Consider the following 27,040-nt stretch of genomic DNA (forward strand, 5'->3'; position numbering starts at 1 on the left):
GACAGTGCATTCCATAGATTCACCACTCTGTGGCTAAAAAAATGGGGCGGCACGGTAGCTCAATGGTTATCACTGCTGCCTCGCAGCGCCAGGGACCCGGTTCGATTCCAACCTCAGGTGACTTTCTGTGTGGAGATTGTACATTTCAAATGGGTGCTCCAATTTCCTCCTACAGTCCAAAGATGTGTAAATTAGGTGAATTGGTTAGGGGTAAATATGGAGCAATAGGATCTGGGTGAGTTACTCTTCTGAGGGTTGGTGTGGATTTATTGGGCTGAAGGGCCTGTTTCCACAATGTAGGAAATCTCTGAAAGAAGTTTCTCCTTATCTCCGGTCTAAAATGTCTTCCCTTTACTCTAAGACTGTGCCCTTGGGTCCTAGTCTCTCCTGTCAATGGAAATATCTGTCCATGCCATTCAGTATTCTGTAACTTTCAATTCGATTCCTGTTCATCCTTCTCAACTCCACTGAGTATAGACCCAGCGTCCTCATGTGTTAAGCTTTTCATTCCTGGGACCATTCTCGTAAACCTCCCCTGAACATGCTCTAGGGCCAGTACATCCTTCCTGTGATATAGCTTCAAAACCTGCGCACAATACTCCAAATGTTGTCTGACCACAGACTTACAGAGCCTCAGATGTACATCCCTGTTTTTATATTGAGGTCTTCTCAAAATAAATGCCATTGTTGTATTTGCCTTTCTCAGTACCGTCTCAACCTGTAGGTTTATGTTGAGAGAATCCTGATCTGGGCTCTCAAGTCTCTTTGCACTTCAGAATTCTGAAGTTTCACCAGATTTCGGAAGTAGCCCATGCCTCTATTCTTCCAACCAAATTGCATAACCTCACATTTTCCCACGTTGTATTCAGCTGCTATTTCTTTATCCACTCTCTTAAAATGTACAAATCCTTCTGCAGCCTCCTTACCTTCTCAATACTACCTGTCCCTCTATCTATCTTTGTATACTCTGCAAACATAGTCAGAATGCCCTCAGTTGGCTCATCTGGATTGTTAATGCACAAAGTGAAAAATTGTGGTCCCAACACTGAGCCTTGTGGAACACACGTGTCAATGGCTGCCAGTCTGAGAAAGACCGTTTTATCTGCCATTCTCTGCTTTCTACGAGACAGCCAAGCTTCCACCTTGCCTCTGACACCATGGGCCTTAATCTTACTCAGTACCCTCCTGTAAGGCATCTTGTCAAAGGCGTTCTTGATGTCCTGGTAAATGATAGCCATTGGTTCTCCTTGGTCTAACCTGTTAATTACGTCCTCAAAGAATTCTATCAGATTTGTCAGGCATGGCCTCCCCTTGATGAAACCATGCTGACTTTGCCTTATTTTACCATATACTTCCAAGTATTCAGAAACCTCATCCTTCACAATGAACTCCAAGATCTGACTCACAAATGAAGTTCGGCTAATCGGTCCGATACTTTCCTTTTTTTTTGCCTTACTGCCTTTTTAAACAGGGGTGTCACATTAGTGATTTTCCAGTAATCTGGAACCCTCCCTGAATCTAGCGATTTCTGAATGTTTTCCAATAACACCTCCACTTTCTGTTCAATGTTCCTCAAATGTGGGAATGGTGTTAAATGTGCTTGTTTTATTGCTGCCTGAGGCTTTCCAATTGCCTGACATGTATGGCATATCTGGCAAAAGTCAAGTTCATCCTTGTGCAGTGCACACCATTAACAATGTTTTTGTATTTTGGTTTGAGCTTTACTTACCCCAAATGACCTCCTTCTGGTAATTCATGTGCTACCCACAAGGATCATTTCCTTCACCAACTGGTAATGCAACTTGATCAACATCTGCCCATTTCTCATTCGCTTGAATATGTAATGTCCTTCATTTATTTCATCAAGGCATCATGTTTAAGATAGTACCACTTGGGAATACATTCAAATTCTGTTTCTATGTACGCTTTTTGTCACAATGCTTCACTTTTTCATCTTTGTTATAATTCAGTTAGTTTCTCTGAACTAAAAATACCCACTTTGTCCTCCACCTAGTCTTGTTTGTCTCAAACATTTGATCAATCATAGTCTCTGATAATGGTCTTCATACGCCCCACATACCTCCTCTGATAGTGAAGCGAATACCTCAGTAGCTCTATCCACCAACTTCATTTCGATTAACAAAATCTATATAGTCGTTGGCCACTTCGTCTGTTTATCCACCTCTGAAAAGAGATGAAAAAGGCTTCTATATCCTTCTCATCAAATTTAGGCAATACTTGGATATGCCTAAATAGGTCCCTCCTAGACCTTTGGCTAGCATGGGTTTTGTCATCATCACTATCCTCCTCACTACATTTACATTCAGCCTTCACCCCCATCCATTTAAGTCGACTTCCCTCTCTAAATGCCAAATTCTGAAGTTCAGACTCTCCCTCTTTCTGTTTTTCTTCTCACTCTTTTTCCCTTTCTTCTACTGGGTCCTTCCTTCGTGGGCGGCACGGTGGCACAGTGGTTAGCACTGCTGCCTCACAGCGCCAGAGACCTGGGTTCAATTCCCGCCTCAGGCGACTGACTGTGTGGAGTTTGCACATTCTCCCCGTGTCTGCATGGGTTTCCTCCGGGTGCTCCGGTTTCCTCCCACAGTCCAAAGATGTGCAGGTCAGGTGAATTGGCCATGCTAAATTGCCCGTAGTGGTAGGTAAGGTGTCGAGGTAGATGTAGGGGTATGGGTGGGTTACGCTTCGGCGGGGCGGTGTGGACTTGTTGGGCCTGTTTCCACACTGTAAGTAATCTAATCTAATCTAAAATCTTTCCTTCTCTTTTTGTTCGACTAGGAGGATTCTTTATTTTTCTCCTTCCTCTTCCTTTAAACATAAATCAAACTGTTTCAGTTCATTTTCTTCTTCAAGCTGATTCATCAGCAATTGAATTCTAGCCATTTCCAAAGATTACAACATCATTTCCGGCAATTTTAAATGTTTAACTATTGCTGTAATTACCTCTCCTTTTCTCACAGACGAAGACAACCCCATTCCAGCTTGTCTGCCAATTCCAATAGTTTTGCTTGCTCACCTGTTGCAAAACCCCCAAAGTCACTTCTTCGACCCCCAGAAAACGTTTGGTGACTGAAAGATCCATTGTTATCACAAAGACTGTTTAAACCAACCAAATTCAACGCCCAGTACAACAGACACTAACACCAACCACTCACCATCATTAAGTGCAACAAACCTAAACACCAATTGGAATTACAGAATGATAATGAAAAGAGCCCCCAAGCTGTAATGAACCAGGCCAGATCCCCTCAAAATCTTATAGGAAGCTAGCCGAGATGCTTTTTGTCCCCCTTATTTGAAACACAGATGTAAAGTGAGTGCTCCAGGTATCATGCAACTGATCAAAACATTCGGCTTTAAGCAAAAATGAAGTTATTTAAACATTACAGTTAAAATACGAACAATTTAGAATAACGTAACCATCGGTAAAGTTAAATTCATACTCGATACAGTTATGATTTCTAATTAACTGTTCCAATATAGTAACATGCCTTGGCCAAAAAATACATTAAAAACAAATTCTTACAGACAGGAGGGAATAACATCCAGAGAGAGTTTTCAAAGAAATTCAGATAGGAATCATTTCCTGAAGCTTGCAACCCTTCTGGTGCTCAAAAATCTTGAGACTGCTATAGCTAAAAAAAACTAGAAAAATTTGAACTGGGGGAACTGGCCATTACACTTTCATTGTTAAACTGTTTATAAAAAAAAATATTGATTCAAGCTGGCGCTCCAGGTATTTTAGCACCTCTGCCTTTACAACCTCGCTTAAAACAAGGGCAAAATAATCTTTTTATAGTGACTGCATTTCAGAAGCGAATTTTGCAGGAAACAATATGTTATATTGAAAAAAAATCATGGCGTTCCTAGAAAAAGCCATAAATGTGGAACAACACTCATATACTTTCACCATGGAAAGTTTCTAACGAAATAAGAACATACACATGTAGAGGGGGGAAAAGATTTTTCAATTAAGGCAAGATTATGCATCATTGAACATGTTTGCAAGGAAATGTTTTAAAATGCCATATATTTTAATGAATTAGATCATGCAAATTTCAGAAGTGGGAAAATGTTTGTTAGAATATTAGCTTTTGCAAACAAAAGCATTCATGATGAAAAGATGTGTTTGTCAAGTTGCATCAAGATAGGAAATACGTTTTTTATCACTGATTCTGTCATCGCAATCACCCTCACGATTTTGAACATCTGCAGTATTGAATGGTTTCAGATATATCTTATCTCCATTTTTATCAAGAGTGATTTTACCTTTGTCGCCATTTGAAGTCACAAGATCTATTTCTGTTCCTGTGCATATTAGAGCCGCAAACATGAGCCAGAAGAAAGCTCTCATTTCCCACTTCATTCTTTTGACTTCTGAAAGTTATAAAGCATGGCATGAATGTTGGTATTCAAATATTAATGAAGTGACCATTTCCCACAATGTCAGTATACATTCTGAACCCACATGCCTCTCAACATGGATATCTCCACCAGTGTCAGATCAAGATCAAGACCAAGACAGGGCTGTTCAGTAAGACCGCAGCTGACATTATTGTTTTCTCAAGCTCCATTTCGCACAATGCTTGACCAGTTTTCTATTCAGAGTTGAAAAGTGTGGCACTGGAAAAGCACAGCATGTCAGACAGCATCCGAAGAGTATGAAAGTCAACGTTTGGATGTAAGCTTTCATCGGGGATGTTGGTGGGGAAGAGGGCTGAGTGATTAATAGGACGGTGTGGTGGTGGGAGGGTGGGGAGAAGGTGGCTGGGAATGTGATGGATAGATGCAGCAGGAGTGATAGTGATTGGTCGGATGGAAGGGTGGAGCAGACAGGTGGGAAGCAAGATGGATAGGAAGGACAATTTAAGAGGATGGTGCTGAGTCGGAGGGTTGGATGTGGGATGAGGTGGGGGCAGGGAAGAAAAGGAAACTGGTGAAGTTGACATTGATGCCGCATGTGTGGAGAGTCCTCAGGCAAAAGATGAGATCTGCTTCCTCCAGTTGTTGGGTTGCTTGGATTTGGCAGTGAAGGAGGCCCAGGGTTGCATGTCCTTGGTGGAGTGACAGGGGGAGTTGAAGTGACCGGTCAAAGTGTTGATGGGTTTGTTGGTCTCTATTCCCCGAAACATTCGGCAAGTTGCCCTCCTGTCTAACTTATATAATGGAAAATACATCGAGAACAACGGACAATGTAAGTGAGGTTGGTGAATGTGCAGGATAATCTCTGCTGGATGTAAAAGGTGCTTGGAGTGGAGGATAAGGAGCAGAGGGAATGTTCTCTGCAGTATGCTGATAGGGGTGGGGAGGGAAATATATCAGTGATGGTGGGGACTGACTGTAAGTGATGGAAATGGCGGCTGATGGTGCATTGTAAACTAGAGATTGGTGGAGTGGAAGGTGATGGCCATGGCAGTTCCATACTTGTTGTGGTTGAAGTTGTGGGGTTCAAGGGCAGAGGTGCAGGAATTGGAAGAGTTGTGTTGGAGGGTATTGTTAACGATGTGAGAGGGGAAATTATGGTTCATCATAGAGGAGGCCATCTGGGATGTTCTGGGGATTGCTCCTCCTGGGAGCAGATATGGTGAAGGCAGAGGAATAGGGAGCAAGGGATAACCTTTTCAAAGATGGTGGGGGGTAGTTGTGGTGAGAGGACGAATAGTCCAGTTCACTGTGGGAGTCAGTGGGTTTGAAATAAATGTCCATGTTAAGTCGGTCGCTGGAGATGAAGACAGTGAGGCACAGGAGGGTGAGGGAGGTGCCCAAGATGGTCCAGGTGGACTTTAGGTCAGAGTGGAAGATGTTCATGAAGTTGACAAACTATTCAACCTCCTCATGGGAGGACTAGGGAGCATCAATACAGTCATCAATGTAGCGGAGGAAAAGGTGGGGACTACTGCCAGTGTAACTGCAGAAGATGGACTGTCCCATGTATCCGATGAAGAGGCAAGCACAAGCAGGGGCCCATGCTGGTGCCCATAGCTACCCTTCGGTCTGAAGGATTTGGGAGGATTCAAAGGAGCAGTTATTGAAGGTGTGGACCAGTTCCACCAGTCGAATGAGTGTGTCAGTGGAGGCACACTGGCTGTGTCGACGGGAGAGGAAGAAACAGAGGGCTTGGAGGCTTTCACAGTGGCAGGTGGGAATGTACAGGTACTGGATGGAAACGGTGGAGATGAGGCATTGGGGGCCGGGGAATTGAAGGTCTTGGAAGAGATGGAGGCCATGTGTGTTGTCCCAAATATATATGGGGAGTTCCTGGAAATGGAGGACTTGGACGCCTTCCAACTTGGGACAGTTTAAATGTCGACTTCACTAGTTCCCTCATTTCCCCTCCCCCCACCTTACCCCAGATCCAACCCTCCAAATTGGCATCACCCTCTTGAACTGTCCACCCTGTCCATCTTCCTTTGCACCTATTTGCTCCACCCTCCCCTCCAACCTATCACTATCATCCACTTCTGCATCATCCTAGCGCCTTCTAGCTACCTTTCCCCATTCCCATCCTCCTATTTATCTCTCAGCCACCTTCCCCCTCCACCATTCCTGATGAACAGCTTATGCCTGAGATGTCGAGTCTCCTGCTCCCTTGATGCTGCTTCACCTGCTGTGCTTTTCAAGGGCCACACTTTTTGACTGTTCATGAACTTGTTGAAATATCCTTTAAATGTTGTAATTGGAGCTGCATGTACAACTTTCTTTTGCTGCTGATAAAAAGATTTCCATGTAATCTTTCAGAATGATAAAAGGAGGGAGTAGGATTATTAATATTTCATAAAATCACACATTCAATTTTAATTATTTCAACAGGTTTGCCTTTTCCCCATAGTCATCGAAAATGCCCCACTTTCAGTTTCAAATGAGCCATCATTACATCTGAGCTTGCTTTACGGAGCGACAAATTTTTTTATCATTTTGAAATCCCTGGCAAGTTTTCTTTCATATTCCCTTTTAGTAGCTCTTATGAACTACTTCATGGCGATTGTTGGTCTTTGTATCTTTTCTCAACCATGTCTCTGCACAAGTAGACGAAACATTTGACATTCATTTCCCTTACAACATTTTTTTTTCGAGCTCTCATTCTCTGGTTAGAAATTAACTCAAAGGAATTGAATGAGAGACTACATTTGTCTCTGCTGTCAGTGCTCACATGCATCCAAAATTACTTATCCCATATGCATCTTAAACATTTCTAGTTTTAGTGATTTCTCAAATATTTGGAAGCAATAGGTTCAGCAATTATTTTTATTTTGCCTTATAATTACAGCACACAAATTGCATTAGATTTTTGCAGAAAGGAATTTGCCTTTTAAAAAAAATCCAAAAAATGAAGTCTGTTTTTCCCGAATACCGAGAAGATGTTCAGCGATTTGTATTTTGACATTTACCTTGGGAATATCTTTTATGCCTGCATTCGAATCAGCCCAAGATATTTGAGTACTTCCTTTGGAAGATGCTAACATATATAGTAAGGTTACTCTCAGTCTGAAGAAGTACACAAATCATAAAATTATAACTTCAAAGCTAAATCATATTCTCAATAGGATTAATGGTGTGCTTCTACTCCAAGGTTCCAACACTGAACTGACTCAGGGAACATCGGTCAGCATCGTGCCTGCCACACTTATCTTTCTTCTTGTCCTCACAGGATTGTGAATTTTATTTGTGAAATATGAAACCTAGAAAAAATGTTCATGTAGCATAAAGATGTGAAATTAATTGTCATTTGACCTTCCTAATTTGTGAATTCATTCTCATTTGAAAGTGAAGAATTCACTCAAAGGAATTAAATTGCAGACTACTGATGGTCCTGCAATTATGAATATACTTATTGAAAATTAATGACCATATGTCAATAGTTCTAGTTTCCAATTTGTTACAAATTTCTGGTTTCAATTTTTTACTGAAGCATTTATAAACAATAAGGCCGGATATTACTTCTTCCTTTTGCCTTACGATTCGGGCATTGTACTTTGGAACAACGTTCTGTTCCAACTCTTGTTTTTGTTTCACAAAAATCTCAGTAATAGAGTTTATTTTTTTCTGAATGTTTCAAAGGTATTTAGTAATTTATATTTGCAGACTTACCTTTCAGAATGTTTTCTATGTGTGTACTCGAATCACAAAAAAAGATTCATTTCATACTTTATTCACAATATCTGATCTTTTGCACACACTGTATTTCGTGATCATTTCATCATTCAGTATTAGAAAGTGAACAACTAACTGAATCAAAACCGTCTTATCTGTTTGCATACATACTTTTCTTCTGTGTAAAAATTATACATGCTGTCACCCTGTCTCATACAGTCACATTTTTCCACATTGCAGATAATAGAACATAATGGTGCATCGGTACTTTATACAACTTTAACATGACCCTGCACTCCTTTTGTTCCTTGCTTCAAATATCAAAGTCATGTGCTCGTCCAGTTCTGAGGAAGGGTCACTCAACCTGCAACGTGTGGTGCTGAAAAAGCACAGCTGGTCAGGAAGTATCCGGGGAGCAGGAGAGTCGACGATTCAGGCCAAAGCCCTTCATCAGGAATGGGTCAGACCATAACAAAGCTTTATTCAAATTTATATTCAATGTTTAACATGAAGTAATCTCATTGACATTTTCTTATATCGGATTAGAGGGGGAAGACATAAAATGTTACACAGATCTGGTCATCGATTAACATCTAGAATATAGAATCACACAGCACAGAAACTGACCCTTTTACAGAGAATTTTTTGAAACAAAAACAAGAGTTGGAACAAATCACTTCACAAATTAAATCAGCCTGATTCGCCTACATTTGGTCCATATCTCTTTGAACCTTTCTGTGGGAGAAAACCAAGGCCACTTTGCCTGGCCACCACTTGCTCACAGAAACCATGTCTGTTCGAAGCCATACACAGCATACTCATTAGGCCACTGGCACCTCAACTTGACCACACTCAGCTCAGGAACTAACAGTGAAATGAGAGATTACCTCGGCAGTTTCCGGACTGAAGGCATACGCTATCTAGATGGTCTGCTAACTGGTTTTCCGACCTCACAATTGTATCGTTGCTCCTTCAGCCCTGAGGACATTCCCGGTCTTCCCAATTACTCAATCCCTACAAAACCCATGCAGACTAGGTGGCACAACGATACTTGACAAGAATGAACACTACCATCGGGACCTATTGAATCTACAATGCTAGCCAACAACACCTATTTCTGCAGATTAGCTAAACCCCTTCTAAAACTGACAGCACTTACAGTTCCAGGAGGAGAATTCTTGACTTAAATGTGCAAAGTGTCAGTTTTGTATCAGTCCAGTCAACTTTACCTCCTATGATATCGTGAGAAATAAGTGTGTTCCTCAATTTCACAAAGTCGATGCGTGGCCTCCATTTTAATTGGACAATTCTCTGAAACTTTCCGATTCATGTTCCTCTACAAATGTATTTTACAAGTTATACTTGTGCCTGCATCTAAAACTTCCACTTGGTGCTGATTGGTCCGATCTATCTTTGACTGTATGAATGATAATATGAGGGAAGAAGGTAATTAATAATACTTCACAAAATGGCACTTTCAACAGTAAATACTGAGGTAAAGTGATTATTCAAGAGGTCTGACTTATCCCACAGTTATTGACAATGCCCCATTTTCAGTGTTTAATAAACCATCATTGCACCTGCCTTGTTTTATGTATCTATAAAATTTCTTATCATTTTAATGTGCATGACCAGCTTCCTTCCATAAACCCTTTTCATAGTTCTTACAAACTCCTCCGTGGTTGTTTGCTGGTCTTTAAATCTTTTCTCAATCATCAGGAACAATGCTGATTTCGCTTAAGTGGCCTAATTGTTTGAAATTGATTTCTCTTATAACATTAATTTCCTGCTCGCATTCTCTCATGAGAAAGTGAGGAACGAACTCAAAGGAATTGAATTACAAAATATGTATGTTCCTGCACTTATTGCTTAACTATCCCAAAATTTGCCATCACATGTTAACAGAGTTAGTTAAGTTTCAATTGTTTCTGAAATTTTTGACAGCAATACATCTGGCTATTATTTTTATTTTGTCGCACAATTTTAGCACACTAATCCCATGTTATTTTTGCTGAAAGTTATTTGATGTCATCAATGTTTAAAAGAGCTCTCATCAGATTCAAAGTTTGGGAGAAGATTTGTAGCTCGGGTGCTCGTTGTTGTGGTTCTGTTCACCAAAACAGAAGAACACCTATACAATGTATTCGCGAAAAGCGGATACCCGCACAATTTCATCAACAGATGCCTAAGGGAAAGACAATGGAACGAGGACATGCTGCAACCCGAAGGGCTAGCCACACTACCATACATCAGGAGCATTTCCGAACTGACAGCCAAACTATTGCGACCACTAGGACTCATAACAGCACACAAACCAACAGCCACTCTCAGACAACAACTCACCAGAACGAAGGACCCGATACCCAACATGAGCAAAACCAATGTAGTGTACAAAATCCCATGCAAGGACTGCACAAAACACTACATCGGACAAACAGGAAGACAACTAACGATCCACATCCATGAACACCAACTAGCCACGAAACAACACAACCAGCTATCCTTCGTAGCCACACAGGCAGACGACAAGCAACATGTATTCGACTGGGACAACACTACTATTATAGGACAAGCCAAACAGAGAACATCCAGGGAATTCCTAGAGGCATGGCACTCATCCACAGATTCAATCAATAAGCACATCGACCTGGACCCAATATACTGACCACTGCAGCGGACAGCTGGAACTGACAACCAGAAGCGGCAGATTCAAACCGCTACAAATACCGGAGGAAACATCACAGAAGCGCTTCACAGGAGGCTCCCAAGCACTGAGGATGTCACCTAGACATGAAATGAAACGTCGACAACACAAATTCCCAGCTCGGCGAACAGAACCACAACAGCTCTCATCAGACTTAATTATTTTTTTAATTTTGATGAGATATTCAGTAAATGATGTTTTGACACTTTCAGAATATAGTTTTCCTGCATTCAAATATACTCAAAGCTGTATCATTTCTTATTTCGGATGCTGTGAACATATACATTTTTAAAATTACTTTCAAGATGTCGAATTGTAGAAATCATAAAATTACAACTGCAAAGTTAAAGCGTACTCCGTCACTTGCTCACAAATATACAATAGAACTTATACACTAAAGAAAACTAATCAACACTGACTTGCTTTGATACGTAACTTCAAATATATAAAAGTACCTCTCAAGTGCCTATCATTGTCAAGAGGCAAAAATAGACACATTCTGTCATACAAAAGAGCAAATGAAAGCTTGTGGAAAGAGACACCACATGCAGTTAATAGAGACCCACTTTAAGCTGTCAGTTGGTTTTCTAAAGGGTGTTTAGGAACGTAAACAGATTGAGAAAAGCACTGGTCATAATTCACTGTTGACTATTTAACATCCACTTTCTTCGGAATTGTGTATTTTTGGTAAGACTGAAGATGAAACCTCTGAACATTCAATGGATGTGGCTCAATATTTTCACATAGGCAAAAGTGAGGACTGCAGATGCTGGAAACCAGAGTTTACATCAGTGTGATGCTGGAAAAGCAGAGCAGGTCAGGCGGCATCCGAGGAGCAGGAAAATAGACGTTTCGGACCAAAGCCCTTCATCAGGAAGAGAGGCGGGGAGCCTCCAGGGTGGAGAGATAAAATCATGTTTATGGGAAGAACAGGCATCAACAGCCATAGGCCCTGAACGTATATAATATTTACATTCCCAGCAGAGGTGCAATCAGGCTGTGACAGTCTGTGTGTGTATGTACTGTTGTGTGTGTGTGTGTGTGTGTGTGTGTGTCTAGCAGAAGCAGATGATCCTGTAACGGTGTGTGCCTATATGTAACATTTACAGTCCCCAGTGGAGGTGAGTGACGCAATGACTGTGACTGTGTGCGTGAGGGTAACATTTCCAGACCACAGCAGAGTTACATTGGTCTGTGACTGTCTGTGCGTGAGGGAGAGTCCAGCAGAAGGAGATTGCTGTTGAAGCTGTGTGTGCAGTAATTAAAGCGAATAAAAGCAGCAAAATCAAACAATCAGCAAAACAAAGAGACCAGTGCCTCGGCAGAGCATATGTCTACTTGTACATAAGTGATGCATATGTCCAATTCCTTTTAGCTCTGTGTAATTCATAGGATTCAAATTGACAGTACAAAGTTTTACCCTGTAAAGTTTCATGGGTTATGTAATCAATGCACTTTCTTTAAAAATAAACTTGGACAACTCTCTCTCCAAGTCAACGAGAAAGACCTAAACCTGACAAAATCTGAAAATTGCAGTGATAATAATTGGTGCTGTCGTTATGATGCACATTGAAACAGAGTAACATGGTTGAATACAATCCAGAACTTACCTTATGTTAAAGTTTCTGATCTCTTGTAAAAGATCTCCTCTCACTATTACCTTGTCTTCAACAGTGTAAGTGACAACAGAGTCTTAAAGATGACCTTCAACCCGATCCGCTGTAAACTCGACAGCACGCGCTTTCTGAGCTTTACCTGGATTTCACACAATTCAATAAAACAAAAAAAGAACTTTTTTTTAGATCTGGAATAGAAGTACATTATGGAAATCAATGGCAACATCTCAATCATCTCCTTAATTTCTAATGCAGCCAAGTACAGAGAAAATTACCGACATCACTCACAAGCAGGGATCAGGCTGCTTTGAGTCTAATACTGTGCAATCAGATACATTTAGTTAATGGTTATAGAGAGAAAGATATCAAAGAATACTGCAATGCTGCAGCCTGCGCCTGACTCCACAGCTGCAGCCTGGGCCTGACCCCACTGCTGCAGCCTGGGCCTGACCCCACTGCTGCAGCCTGGGCCTGACCCCACTGCTGAAGCCTGGGCCTGACCCCACTGCTGAAGCCTGGGCCTGACACCACTGCTGAAGCCTGGGCCTGACACCACTGCTGAAGCCTGGGCCTGACACCACTGCTGAAGCCTGGGCCTGACTCCACTGCTGAAGCCTGGGCCTGATTCCAATGCTGAAGCCTGCGCCTGACTCCACTGCTGCAGCCTAGTCCTGATTCCACTGCTGCAGCCTGGGCCTGACTCCACTGCTGCAGCCTGGACTTGACTCCACTGCTACAACCTGGGCCTGACCCCACTGCTGCAGCCTGGGCCTGACTCCACTGCTGCAGCCTGGGCCTGACCCCACTGCTGCAGCCTGGGCCTGACCCCACTGCTGCAGCCTGGGCCTGACCCCACTGCTGCAGCCTGGGCCTGACTCCACTGCTGAAGCCTGGGCCTGACTCCACTGCTGAGGCCTGGGCCTGACTCCACTGCTGCAGCCTGGACCTGACCCCACTGCTGCACCCTGGGCCTGACTCCACTGCTGCAGCCTGGGCCTGACCCCACTGCTGCAGCCTGGGCCTGACTCCACTGCTGCAGCCTGGACCTGACCCCACTGCTGCAGCCTGGGCCTGACTCCACTGCTGAGGCCTGGGCCTGACTCCACTGCTGCAGCCTGGGCCTGACTCCACTGCTGCAGCCTTGGCCTGTCTCCATCTGTTGCAGCCTCGGTCTGACTCCATCTGTTGCAGCCTGGGCCTAAATCTCTTTTTTTCAAGTGTGGGGACGGCAAACACAAGGGGATACAACAATAAAGTGAGGGGAGATAGGTATAAGACAGATGTCAGAGGTAGTTTCTTTACTCAGAGAAGTAAGGGTTTGCAATGCTTGACCTGCAACAGTAGTAGATTCGCCAAAATTAAGTGCATTTAAGTCATCATTGGACAGGCATAGGGAAGTACATGGAATAGTGTAGGTGGGAAGGGCTTCAGATTAGTATAACAAGGTGGTGCAACATCGAGGGCTGAAGGGCCTGTACTGCCTGTAAAGTTCAATGTTCTATGTACTGCTGCAGCCTGGGCCTGTCTCCACTGCTGCAGCCTGGGCCTGACTCCATTTCTGCTGCCTGGACCTAGAATAAAAAATGGTAAAACAAACAAAATATCTAAACAGCAAATACCCGTGTGTCCCTGGAGACGAAGCACGCAGTGTCTACCAACACTTCGAGGTTTTCATTGAAGATGGGCACCACAGGGTATGGAGTGTTTTATTCCCCCCCCCGATTCAATTTTAGTTTGATCTCTTCCCGCCCCTTCACTTTTCCCATCAGTGAGGCATTGCCCTCTGATGAGAAGAGCACTGCCTGTCTCTGTCACTCAGGTGTTTCTATTCTTCCTGGTGGTGGAAAGTGAGTAAGGGTTTCTGCACTCATTGCCTCTTCACTGTATCTTACAGCTGCACATACATGACACGAAAGCAACACAAATAACCAGGAGATTAGAATCTCCTCAGTTGAAAACTGACTCTGAGCTGGCTGGCCACAGTACTGTGCCTTAGGGAGTAAAGTGTGACTGCGTGGTGGGATCCGGCCTCTGTCTAGTTGCTTCACCTTGGGATGCAGGATTTTAAAACTTGAGGAACCATATTTTTAAGGTGAGAGGAGAGAGTCTTTGTGGCAAAAGATTTGCTAAACCACGATAGGCCCACAAAAGCAAATTGGCCAAACTGTCCCAGCGCACCCAGAATTCCCGAGCACCTCACAAGCTGGCTCAGACTACACACAGACAAGGCAATACACTTTAAGCTCCCATGGACGTGACAGAGCACCACAGATATGTCAAAGCCCTCAGGGCAGTTTCACAATCCAGCATTACCAAAGCCGCACAAAGAGCAGGACAGACAGACAGGCAGGCACCAGCAAAGGGCATGCTCCAGGAACAGGACAATGGAATCACCTCACCATTTTAGAAGAGACATTAATGCCTACCTGTGAAGAGGAATGGAGCCATGGTCCTGTCAGAATGTTGCATTGTGTGAAGGAACAGGACATTCATACAATAAACTGTTTTCTAATTAGCTTCCTTGAAACTCCATTTCCAGAAACATTGTACTTTCCCGTTTCTTAATCAGTGTCATTTTGCACCATTACGACAAAACTGGTCTCATCCACAGCTCTGGGAGGAGAAATCTGATATACCTGTACAGACTGTCAGTTATGTGTCAGCCTAGTCAATTTCTCCACCAGTATATCATTTGCAATAAACTGTTCGTCAATTTCACTTCGAGCTGTGTTTTGTGATCTCTAACCTATTGGGAAAATTTCTCCGACAGATTTGAAAAAGACGAGGGGCATTTTCTTTTACACATGGTGGTTCAGGTATGGAATGAAGGAGGTGGTGGGTGTGGGGTACAATTACAAAGTTTAAAAGACAATTGGATAAGTACGGGAATGGGAAAGGTTTGGAGGGTTATGGGCCAGGAGCAGGCTGGTGGGACTAGATTAGTTCAAGATCATGCTCAGCATGGGACTAGATGAACCACAGGGTCTGTGTCCGTGCTGTATGACTCTAGAACTAAGTCTATTTCTCCCTCAAGTTTCGCCTCTCAACAAGTCCCACTGGCAGGTTGTGTATCCTGGAAATTAGACAGCCCATCCCATCAGGGTGCCACACGAACTACGTTTGCTGATGGACATTGAAGTCCCTTCCAATAGCCCTTCATGCTCCCTCCAGCTGCTGTACAACATGGAAACATACACAGGAAGGTTTTGGGGGATTGTCAGGGGGTGGTATATGGTCATTAGCGCAGGTTTCCTTGCCCATGACATTTTACGGGAGACCGTGTCGACAAAGAGGAATCGCTGGGCAGCTGAGACTTTAATTTAGATAAATGTGCGGTGTTGTATTTTGATGAAAAAGGGCAGGGTTTGCACATGAAATAGTAGGTCCTGGGGAGCGTTGCCGGTCAGAGAAATCCAGGATTCAGTTGCATGGTTCATCGAACTTTCTACCACAGATAGACAAGGTGATAAAGAAGGCATTTAGCATGTTTGCCTTCATTGCTCACACCACAGAGTAGAGCAGTCGGGGCGTGATGTTGCAGTTGTAAATGACATTGGTAAAGCCACATTTCGAGTACTGCAAACCGTTCTGGTCACCCTGCTTTAAGAAGGATATTATTAAATTGGAGAGGGTGCAGAAAATATTGACAAGGATGTCACTGAGAATGAAGGCTTTGACTGACAAGAAGAGGTTGGATCAGCTGGGACGTTTTTCTACTGGAGCTGAGAGGTTTTAGGGGTGACATTATGGGGGTTTGTAAAATCATGGGAAGTATAGATAAAGTGAGTAGCAAAGATCTTTTCCTCGGAGTAGGGGAATTCAAAACTAGAGTGTGAAATGAGAAAGATTTAAAAGGGACCTAAGGGGCAACTTCCACACAGAGGGTGGTGTATAGATGGAAGCAGCTGCCAGAGGAAGTGGTAGATTCAGGTACAGTTATCACATTTGTAAGATATTTGGACAGGAACATGAATTGGAAAGGTTTCGAAGCATGCGAGGCAAATGCAAGCAAATTAACCAGTAGACACTGGTCAACATGGACAGGTTGGACGGAGGGTTTATTTTCAGGCCTGGTGATTCTACGACTCCAACTAACCGTGCTACGAGTGACAGTAAAATAATACAGATGCACTGTTAGAGATTCAGGCCTGGAATGCTTTGCCTGGTAGTCGAGAAGGTTCAACTGGAAAATTGAAGCAGGCTTTCGATGATGCTTCGATGTATATGGATAAAAATGGGCAGTGATCTGGGAAAAAGGCCAGAGACAGTTACTAAGATACAGAGCTCATTGTGGCTGACAGTGTTGGATGATGTGGCAAACACCCAGGAATGTAAACAAACTGAATTGCAGCCACAATTTGAGATCTTTTTCCTTTCAACTCTAGAGGAATATATTTCACTTCAGCCCAGTAGTATTTTTCAACTGATATCACAACTGATATCAACCTGTAAGAATAATAGGGTGATTATGGGAGGGGAATTTAACTTTCCAAGCAGAGACTGGGACTGCCATAGTGTTAAGGGTTTAGATGGAGAGGAACTTATTAAGTGTATGTAAGAAAATTTTCTGATTCAGTATGTGGATGTACCTATTAGAGAAGGTGCAAACCTTGACCTACTCTTGGGAAATAAGGCAGGGCAGGTGACTGAGGTGTCAGTGGGGGAGCACTTTGGGGCCAGCGACCATAATTCTATTTGTTTTAAAATTGTGATCGAAAAGGATAGACCAGATCTAAAAGTTGAAGTTCTAAATTGGAGAAAGCCATTTTTTGATGGTATTAGGTAAGAAATTTCAAAAGCTGATTGGAGGCAGATGTTCGCAGGTAAAGGGACGGCTGGAAAATGGGAAGCATTCAGAAATGAGATAACGAGAATCAAGTGAAAGTATATTCCTGTCAGGGTGAAAGGGAAGGCTGGTAGATGTGGGGAATACTGGATTACCAAAGAAATCGAAGGTTTGAATAAGAAAAAGAAGGAAACATATGTAAGTTATAGACAGGATAGATCGAATGAATCCTGAGATAAGTATAAAGATAGTAGCGGTATATTTAAGAGGAAAATCAGGACGGCAAAAAGGGGACATGAGATAGCTTTGGAAAATAGAATTAAAGAGAATCCAAAGGGTTTTTACAAATACATTAAGGACAAAAGGGTAACTAGGGAGAAAATAGGGGCCCTTAAAGATCAAAGATCAATAAGGCAGCCTTTGTGTGGAACCACTGAAAATGGGAGAGATACTAAATAAGTATTGTCATCAGTATTTACATTGGAAAAGGATACAGATGATATTGGCTGTAGGGAAACAGATGGTGACATCTTGAAAAATATCCATATTACAGAGGAGGAACTGCTGGATGTCTTTAAACGCATAAAAGTGGATAAATCCTCAGGACCTGATCAGGTATACCCAAGAATTCTGTGGGAAGCTAGATAAGTGATTGCTGGGCCTCTTGCTGAGATATTTGTATCATCAATAGTCACAGGTGAGGTACTGGAAGACTGGAAGTTGGCAAACATGAAGCCAATGTTTAAGAAGGGTGGTAAGGACAGGCCACGGAACTAAAGATCAGTGAGCCTGAAGTTGGTGGTGGGCAAGTTGTTGGAGAAAGTCCTGAGGGACAGGATGTATATGTATTTGGAAAGGCAAGGACTGATTAGGGATAGTCAACATGGCTTTGTGCGTGGGAAATCATGTCTCACAAACTTGATTGAGGCTTTTTGAGGAAGTAACAAAGAGGATTGATGAGGGCAGAGTGGTAGATGTGATCTATATGGACTGCAGTAAGGCGTTCGACAAGGTTCCCCATGGGAGACTGATTAGCAAGGTTAGATCTCATGGAATACAGGGAGAACTAGCCATTTGCATACAGAACTGGCTCAAAGGTAGAAGACAGAGGGTGGTGGTGGATGGTTGTTTTTCAGATTGAAGGCCTGTGACCAGTGGAGTGCCACAAGGATCGGTGCTGTGTCCTCAACTTTTTGTCATTTACATAAATGATTTGGACGCAAGCATAAGAGGTACAGTTAGTAAGTTTGGAGATGACACCAAAATTGATGGTGTAGTGGACAGCGAAGAGAGTTACCTGAGATTACAACAGGATCTGGACCAGATGGGCCAATGGGCTGAGAAGTGGCAGATGAAGTTTAATTCAGATAAATGCAAGGTGCTGCATTTTGGGAAAGCAAATCTTAGCAGGACTTATACACTTAACGGTAAGGTCCTAGGGCGTGTCCCTGAACAAAGAGACCTTGGAGTACAGATTCATAGCTCCTTGAGAGTGGAGCCGCAAATAGCTAGGATAGTGAAGAAGGCATTTGGTCTGCTTTCCTTTATTGGTTAGAGTACTGAGTACAGGAGTTGGGAGGGCATGTTGTGGCTGAATAGGACATTGGTTAGGCCACTGTTGGAATATTGCGTACAATTGTGGTCTCCTTCCTATCGGAAAGATATTGTAAAACTTGAAAGGGTTCAGAAAAAAATTACAAGGATGTTGCCAGGGTTGGAGGATCTGAGCTATAGGTAGAAGCTGAACAGGCTGGGGCTGTTTTCCCTGGAGCGTCGGAGGCTGATGGTAGACCTTATAGAGGTTTACAAATTAAGAGGGACATGATAGGGTAACCAGACAAAGTCTTTTTCCCTGGGGCTGGGGAGTCCAGAACTAGAGGGCATAGGTTCAGGGTGAAAGGGGAAAGATATAAAAGAGACCGAAGAGGCAACTTTTTCACGCAGAGGATGGTATGTGTATGGAATGAACTGCCAGAGGAAGTGGTGGAGGCTGATACAAAATTGCAACATTTAAAAGGCAACATTTGGATGGATATATGAATAGGAACTGTTTGGAGGGATATGGGCTGTGTGCTGGCAGGTGGGATTAGATTGAGTTGGGATATCTGGTTGGCCCGGACGGGTTTGACTGAAGGGTCTGTTTCATGGCTCTACATCTCAATGACTCTAATTGCATTAAATGCCAGTAAAAGCAGCTCAATCAAATGATCAGAAAAACAAACCCAATACTTTGGAAAAGTATGACTCTATTTGTACACAAACGTAGCATAACTAACACATTGCTTCCAATTATTTTTGGCTTTGCATAATTTCAGGATCGAAACTGACAATAAGAAGTTTTGCATTGCAAATTTTCATGGGCTATGTCCTCAGTGCACTTCCTATTACAATAAAGTTCACAAATTCTCTCTTCAAGTCTACAATAAATACCTAAACCTGCCAAATTCTGTGAGTGGCCGTGATAATAATTGGTGCTGTCTCCACGATGAGCAATTAAACAAAGTAACTTGACTGAATACAATCCAGCACTTACCTTCTTTGAAGTTTTAGATTTCTTGTAAAAGATCCCTCTCACTTTTACCTTCGCTGAAACAGGAAATGCAACATCGCAGTCAGAAAGACGACCTTCAACCTGATCAGTGATAAAATCCACAGCATTTACTTCCTGGTTCTGAGTTTTATCTGGATGTTTACAACTCAGTAAAACACAAAAAAAAAACATGCATATTCTCTTTATATGTAATATATGGTAGTCAACAGCAACATTTCAAACATCTCCTCAAATTACAATACAGCTGAAAGCTCAGAGATAATTACCTACATTATTTACATACAGGGATCAGGTTGTTTTGGGTGCAGTAATGTGAAATAAGGTACATTTAATAAATCAATATAGCGTGAAACACAGCCCAGAATACAGTGACTGTAACATGGTTCAAATTTAATACTGAGTTCCAGAGCGAGAAATGGGGTTTCGAAACAATTATGTGAAAACTTATCGAATGTAGTTGAAAGGAACAAAGTTAGAGTTAGATGGAATGGCCTGGGAAAGGATTTTAGCAATAAAGACAGTGAGGAACAATAGCAGATGGTTAATGGCTCATTATACAGATATATCTTAATGTGGAAGAAGGATCCTAAGAAGGGTGAAAGAAATAACGGTCAAATGAGCATCATATTTTTAAAAATTGTACAAACATAAACCTGGGCATTGAGAATGTGTTAATAATTAATGAAAGATGACCAAACAAAGAAAGAGGGTGACAATAAACATGGTGGGTAACACAGGAGCAAGAGGAGGCCATTCAGCCCTTTGAGCTTGCTCTGTCACTAAACAGAGTAGTGACTGATCACCAGCTAACAGTATTAGAGTCATACAGTGTGGAAACAAGACCTGCAGCCCAGCCCATCCAGGCCAAATAAGTCTCCTGAACTCAACTAGTTCCATTAGTTTGTGTTTGGCTCACATCCCTCTCAATCTTTCTTTCCAAAATAGCTGTCTAACTGGCTTTTAAATGTTGTAATTGTACCAACCTCTTCCACTCCCTCTTGTCATAAGGTGGAGGTGCCAGTGTTGGACTGGGATGGACAAACTCAGAAGTCATACAACACCAGGTTATAGTCCAACGGGGGGGGGCGTCAATCCTGGCACTGGGCGGAAACATACCCGGGAATTGTTATGTCTAGAAACGCGCCTGTCAGATAGGACTCAGTATTAATCGATATGGTAGGCTATTCTGTGCTGAGTCTGTGGGACAGCTCTCCAAACATTGGCAAGGCTTTGTTATTGAGGCATTTTCAGGATCAATCCAAGAGCCTCGGTTGATACCAGTTGATCTACTGAGTTTAATTATTTTCATTAGATGTTGCGGAGAGTCGCAGCACAACAGATTCAACCACATTGCTGTGTGTCTGGTGATATGTGGAGGCCAGACCATTTAAGGTTTACAGATGTCCTTCACAAAGTGACATGATTGGGACAGGTTTACAAAATCGGACAATCTCATTATCATCCTCATTTTTTTATGAAGAAAAATAACGTGGACTTGTTGAATTTAAATTTTTATCTTCAAGAAATGTGGAAAATTGTTGCCAGGGAATTAGACTGAAGATCTGAAATGCTATTTCCCCTACATAACCCTGTCAGACTGATTGAATGTGCACATGGGACGCAGTGTGTCTGTCAGTGTACACGAACGTTGTTTTACAGAAAATAGGTAAAACATGGCTCTCCTTAACTCATACTATTTAGTAATTATGTAACAGATGTGATCCGTAATCATGATTATCAGTAACCACTATTAGTTACTGGAAACTGAAGGCAACCTCCATTCTGAGCAACAGATTCGAATCGAATTGCCTTTCTGTTTGCATTGTATTCATGTATAAATATTTGTTGTGTCCCATTTTGTGTGGCAGTTACAGAGCTTAGCTATTTGCTGGATGGTTGCAACTTAAATATCTTTTCTTTTTGTTTCACTTTTTTTTACATCAATCTGCTCAGATATGCCATTGCACACGTCTGGAGCAGGTGAGATTTGAACCCTTGGTCCTCGGGCAGGAACACTACCACTGCATAAAAAGAGGGTCACTTTTCTTTGCAACGTCAAAGCAACAATTGATCATTGACAACAGCCACTGCAGCAGAATATGCTAATTAGACAGCGTCAGTTTCGTCCCATTGACTGAAATTTAAGGTTGCCAGGCAACATAAAAAAGGTGTCACAATTAATTTCTTCAAAATCCCGATACAATCTTTCATTCTAACACCAGGTCTTATGCTTGGATTTTTGTTTTGTCTAATAAACGGTACTGCTGCGAGGTGGTTCATGTTTCATGTATTCCAATCTGTTGCATGATTGATGTCTCACATTATCAGAATCAATGAGGTTCAGGTTTTACAATGCACACCCTGTATAAAGATCAATCATTAAATAACATAAACGTCAATCATGCAGTCATAAAGATGACCTTCAGCCTGATCAGCCCAAGGGCTCCCTGCTGTAACTGCCTGACTATGAGCTCAACTTTAATATGCACATTCTTCTCAATCGAAACTTTTTGGTCAAATGATGATCTCTTACCCAAAACACCAGCTAAAATGTCCAAATGCTCTATTTTCCACTTTCATTTGTCATTTAACCTGAAGCAAATTGTTAAGTGTCTACAGGCAGCATTAATCCTGAATCCTTACTTTTAGGATATTGATCATCATACGTTTAATTATTAAGAGACTGTCAAAGTTCACAGATAGCAAGAGACAGAGATCACTTTGCAGTTTAACAACTTATAGCTTAACTGAAACGATGCTCGAATGAAAAGTATACATGAAACTACTGAAGTTAATATGTCTGTTGATGAGATTAAGTTTTCTTTCAGATAATTCAGTCTTCTTTTATTAGCTTTCAACAGTCTGAAAATGTTACATATTTTAACATGAATGAAGGAGCACATCAATGTATGCTAGACCCAAATTTCCCAACCAAAGCTATCTTGATCACTCTGCAATATTACTCTGCCTTCTGGTTTTTTTGCACATGTATCTTTCTCCTGTTAAAGCAATCTTTTCTTTAGACCTCGGAGGGAAGGTCCCCTATGACATGTTTCTGCTTGGTAAGCAAGTGAACTTTGTCACAGTTAAATTTTTGTCATGATCTCTGTGACAACCACTGTTCTCAAATATCACGAGGGTGTTGGTGTATTTTTTGGTAGTAGGTAAAAATGACTTTAATCAGCCTAGAATTAGCATACCTTGCAAGCTAGTATCTGATAAGGGCAGAGCAGGAGACATGGCCTATATGGACTTCAATAAGGCATTCAGCAAGGTTCCCCATGGGAGACTGGTGAGCAAGGTTAGATGTCATGGAATACAGGGAGAACTAGCCATTTGGATACAGAACTGGCTTAAAGGGAAAAGACAGAGGCTGGTGGTGGAGATTTGCTTTTCAGATTGGAGGCCTGTGAACAGCGGAGTGCCACAAGGATCAGTGCTGGGTCGACTACCTTTTGTAATCCATATGAATCATTTGGATGTGAGCATAAGAGGTATAGTTAGTAAGCTTGCAGATGACACCAAAATTGGAGGTGTAATGAACAGCGAAGATGGGTACATCAGATTTAAACAGGATCTTGAGTGGCACAGTGGCACAGTGGTACTGCATCCTCAAAGTGCTAGAGACCCGGGTTCAATTCTCACCTCAGGCAACTATCTGTGTGGAATTTACACATTCCCAGCGTGGGTTTTCTCTGTGCGCTCTGGTTTCCTCCCACAGTCCAAAGATGTGCAGGTTAGGTGAATTGGCCATGCAAAATTGCCCGTAGTATTAGGTGAAGGGGTAAATTAAGGGATGGGTTGCTCTTCGGAGGGTCAGTGTGGACTTATTGGGCTGAAGAACCTCTTTCCACACTGTAAGTAATCTAATCTAAAAATGAGCCAATGGGCTGAGAGGTGGCACATGAAGTTGAATTTAGGTAAATGTGAGGGGCTGCATTTTTGGGAAAACAAATCTTAGCAGACTTATATCCTTCATGGTAAGTTCCTCAGGAGTGTTGCTGAAGAAAGAGACCTTGGAGTGCAGGTTCATAGCTCCTTGAAAGTGGATTCACGTACCAATTGGATAGTGAAGAAGACATTTGGTATGCTTTCCTTTATTGGTCAGAGTATTGAGCACAGGAGTTGGGAGGTCATGTTGTGGTTTTACAGGATATTGTTTATGCCCCTTTTGGAATATTGCATGCAATTCTGGTCTCCTTCCTACCAGAAGGATGTTGTAAAACTCAAAAGCGTTCAGAAAAGATTTACAAGGATGTTGCCAGGGTTGGACGATTTGAGCTATAGGGAAAGGCTGAACAGGCTGGGGCTGTTTTCCCTGGAGTGTCAGTGGCTGAGGGGTGACCTTATAGAGGTTTACAAAATTATGAGGGGCATGGATAGGGTAAATAGACAAAGTCTTTTCCCTTCGGTGAGTGAGTCCAGAACTAGTTGACATAGGTTTAGGGTGAGAGGAAAGATATAAAAGAAACCTGAGGGGCAACTTTCTTACGCTGAAGGTTGTACATGCATGGAATGAGCGGACAGAGGAAGTGGTGGAGACTGATACAATTGCAATATTAAAGAGGCTTTTGGATGAGTATATGAATAGGAAGGGTTTGGAGGGATATGGGCTAGGTGCTGGCAGGTGCGACTAGATTGGGTTGGGATACCTGGTCAGCATGAACGGGTTGGACCGAAGGGTCTGTTTCTGTGCTGTACATCTCTACGACTCTATGACAATCCCTTTATTGGTCCTTCTCCTTGGTGTAGACTAGATGGACCAAAGGGTCTTTTCTGTGTTATGATGCTCAGCCAATGTGGAGCAATGATTCCAAGCAAACACATATGCCTTTGTTTTCCAGTTGTGCATTGTCGGAACAGTCAGAATATGGGAAAAGGTCTGTGCGAATCATGACTGAATTGACAGTCACAGGAAATAAGCCATACTGAATAATTGTTGTTTTCTGAGCAACAGTCTCACAAATTGGTTTTTTGTTATAACCAGGAGGAGATGGAATGCTTTCTCTCAAAAAAATGAAATGAGATTCTCCAGCCAATTCCTTTTTTTTTGCTTATTTCCAATCTCCAGCATCTGAACTTCTTTCTGTCATTGGCAAATGCACAGTCGTAGCTGGCACTCAGTGCCGAGAGAGGTAGCAATGCAGTCCAGTAATTCAGGTGATTACTAACAGATTAACAGATCATGCTCCAGTCCAGATTCAGCAGAAATGTTTGACAGTTGTGTAGGGCACTTTGAGCTTGGTGTTGGCCCTATAAGATTTTGACATGTATGTTACTAGTGACGTGTCTGCGATAATCACATAAACTCACCATAACCCATTGAGGTTTGTGGAGAAATATAAGGACAAAAATTCCAGACTGTTTAGGTGCAGCATGTTGTTACAGACATTCAGTTTAAAAATTGTGCATGTGGCAGGACGAGAAAATATGACTGCCGATGCATTGTCAAGACTTGTCAGTGGCAGGAGTTAAACAGACTGGAAAAGAATGTAGTAGTGCATGTTTGCATACTGATAATCAATGAAATGTATGCGGGTGTTGGAGTGTCCAAACACGTTTTGATTAAGGGATTTTAAAACGAAGCCATCTCTGGAGATGGATGGTTTATGTTTTTAGAGGGGCTTGGGGAGGCGATGCTGTTCCTTTAAACAGGTTATGTAGTCCTTTTTTTAAAGCATTCTTCCACTCAGTTAAAAATCCCACAATACCACATTATAGTCCAACAGGTTTAATTGAAAGCACACTAGCTTTCATCAGGTGATAGTGGAGGGCTCAATCCGAACACACAGAATTTAGAGCAAAAATTTACAGTGTGATGTAACTGAAATTATACATAGAAAAATTGATTGTCTGTTAAGTCTTTCATCTGTTCAAATACCATGATTGTTTCACTTCTTTCATGTGTAAATCACAAAACCTTTTTTGAAAAAGTTGCATTCTCAGGTTAGTTGTTAACAATGCTGATAGCGTGACAAAATGTTGAAGGCGTTGGCCCCTTGAGTTCTCTGTCTATGCCATGATTTTTAGATTGATTCTAATCTAAAAAGTGAGATAATAGAGTTTTACATGAATTCATACAGTTTTTGAGCTCAGAGTTCTACATGAATGCATGCAGTTTTTGAGCAAAATACAATGTAACCCTGCAAGTACAAATTCACTCCACAAAATATATGTGTGCATGTGGGTCTTTGTCTACCTGTGTGTGTGTGTCTGCCTGGGTTGGGGGTTGTGAGTATGAGAAAGTATATGTGCGTATGTAGTGAGTGTAGAGTGTCTTAAGTTTGTGAGGGGGAGCATTTGTGAGTTTGGGAGTGTGTGTGTCTGTAAGGGTGTGTGTGGGTGTCTGTGTGCATGTCTGTGTGTATGTGTGTCCCTGTGTATCTGTGTATAGGAGTGTGTGTGTGTGTGTGTGTCTAGGAGTATCTGTGTGTTTGTATTGTGCAATGGTGGTCAGTTGTAATGTGACATGAACCCAAATCCCGGTTGAGGCCCTCCCTATGGGTACTGAACTTAGCTATCAGCCTCTGCTCGGCCACTTTTTGTGGCTGCCTGTCCGGTAGTCCACCTTGGAGGATGGTCAACCGAAGATCCGAGGTCGAATGTCCTAGACTACTGAAGTGTTCCCCAACTGGGAGGGAACACTCCTGTCTGTTGATTGATATGCGGTGCCCATTCATCCGTTGTCGTAGCCATTTTTTGATTCCACCAATATACCATGCCTCATTGCATCCTTGCCTGCAAAGTATAAGTTAGACAACGTTGGCTGAGTCACATGAGTACCTGCCATGTACAAGGTGTGAGGTGTCCCCACACGTAATGGTGGAATCTATGTCCACACTCTGACATGTCTTGCAGCACCTACCATGACAGGGTTATATGGGGTTGCCCTGAGAGCCAGGTGGCTTTCTACAAACAGTGATCTGTTTGAGGTTGGCGGTTGTTCAAAGGCAGGTAGTGGAGGTGTGGGGAAGGTCTTGGTGAGGTGCTCATCCTCATTGCTAATATGTAGCAGGTCACGAAGAACATGGAGTAATTTTTCAGCTCCTGGGAAGTACTGAACAACGAATGGTACCCTGTCAGTAGCAGCATGTGTCTGTCTCCTGAGGAGGTCATTATGTTTCCTTGCTGCCGCACGTCAGAAATGGCAAGTACGATGATTTGGGTATCGTACCGCCTTCTTGTGAGGGCATCCCTGAGTACTTCCAAGTGCCCGTCACGTTCCTCCTCATCTGAGCAGATCCGGTGTATGCGTAGGGTTTGTCCATAGGGGA

The 27,040-nt window shown here is 42.4% G+C and overlaps 1 protein-coding gene across 1 annotated transcript in view; it reads right to left on the reverse strand.

The window, feature by feature from the left end:
• Positions 1-22,376, reverse strand: part of LOC140468529 (NACHT, LRR and PYD domains-containing protein 1 homolog) — a 43,111-nt gene extending 20,735 nt beyond the window's left edge. Inside the window, exons 1-4 of the mRNA XM_072564619.1 lie at positions 22,300-22,376; positions 19,749-19,847; positions 12,424-12,568; positions 4,288-4,395 (exon numbers count right to left, since the gene is read on the reverse strand). Of these exons, the coding sequence (XP_072420720.1) occupies positions 4,288-4,384 (97 nt within the window). The 5' untranslated portion in view covers positions 4,385-4,395; positions 12,424-12,568; positions 19,749-19,847; positions 22,300-22,376. The remainder of the gene's footprint in view (positions 1-4,287; positions 4,396-12,423; positions 12,569-19,748; positions 19,848-22,299) is intronic.
• Positions 22,377-27,040: the final 4,664 nt, after the last annotated feature.

This window comes from Chiloscyllium punctatum, chromosome 47 (genome assembly GCF_047496795.1).
Source record: "Chiloscyllium punctatum isolate Juve2018m chromosome 47, sChiPun1.3, whole genome shotgun sequence".
In the NCBI taxonomy this organism is placed as follows: domain Eukaryota; kingdom Metazoa; phylum Chordata; class Chondrichthyes; order Orectolobiformes; family Hemiscylliidae; genus Chiloscyllium; species Chiloscyllium punctatum.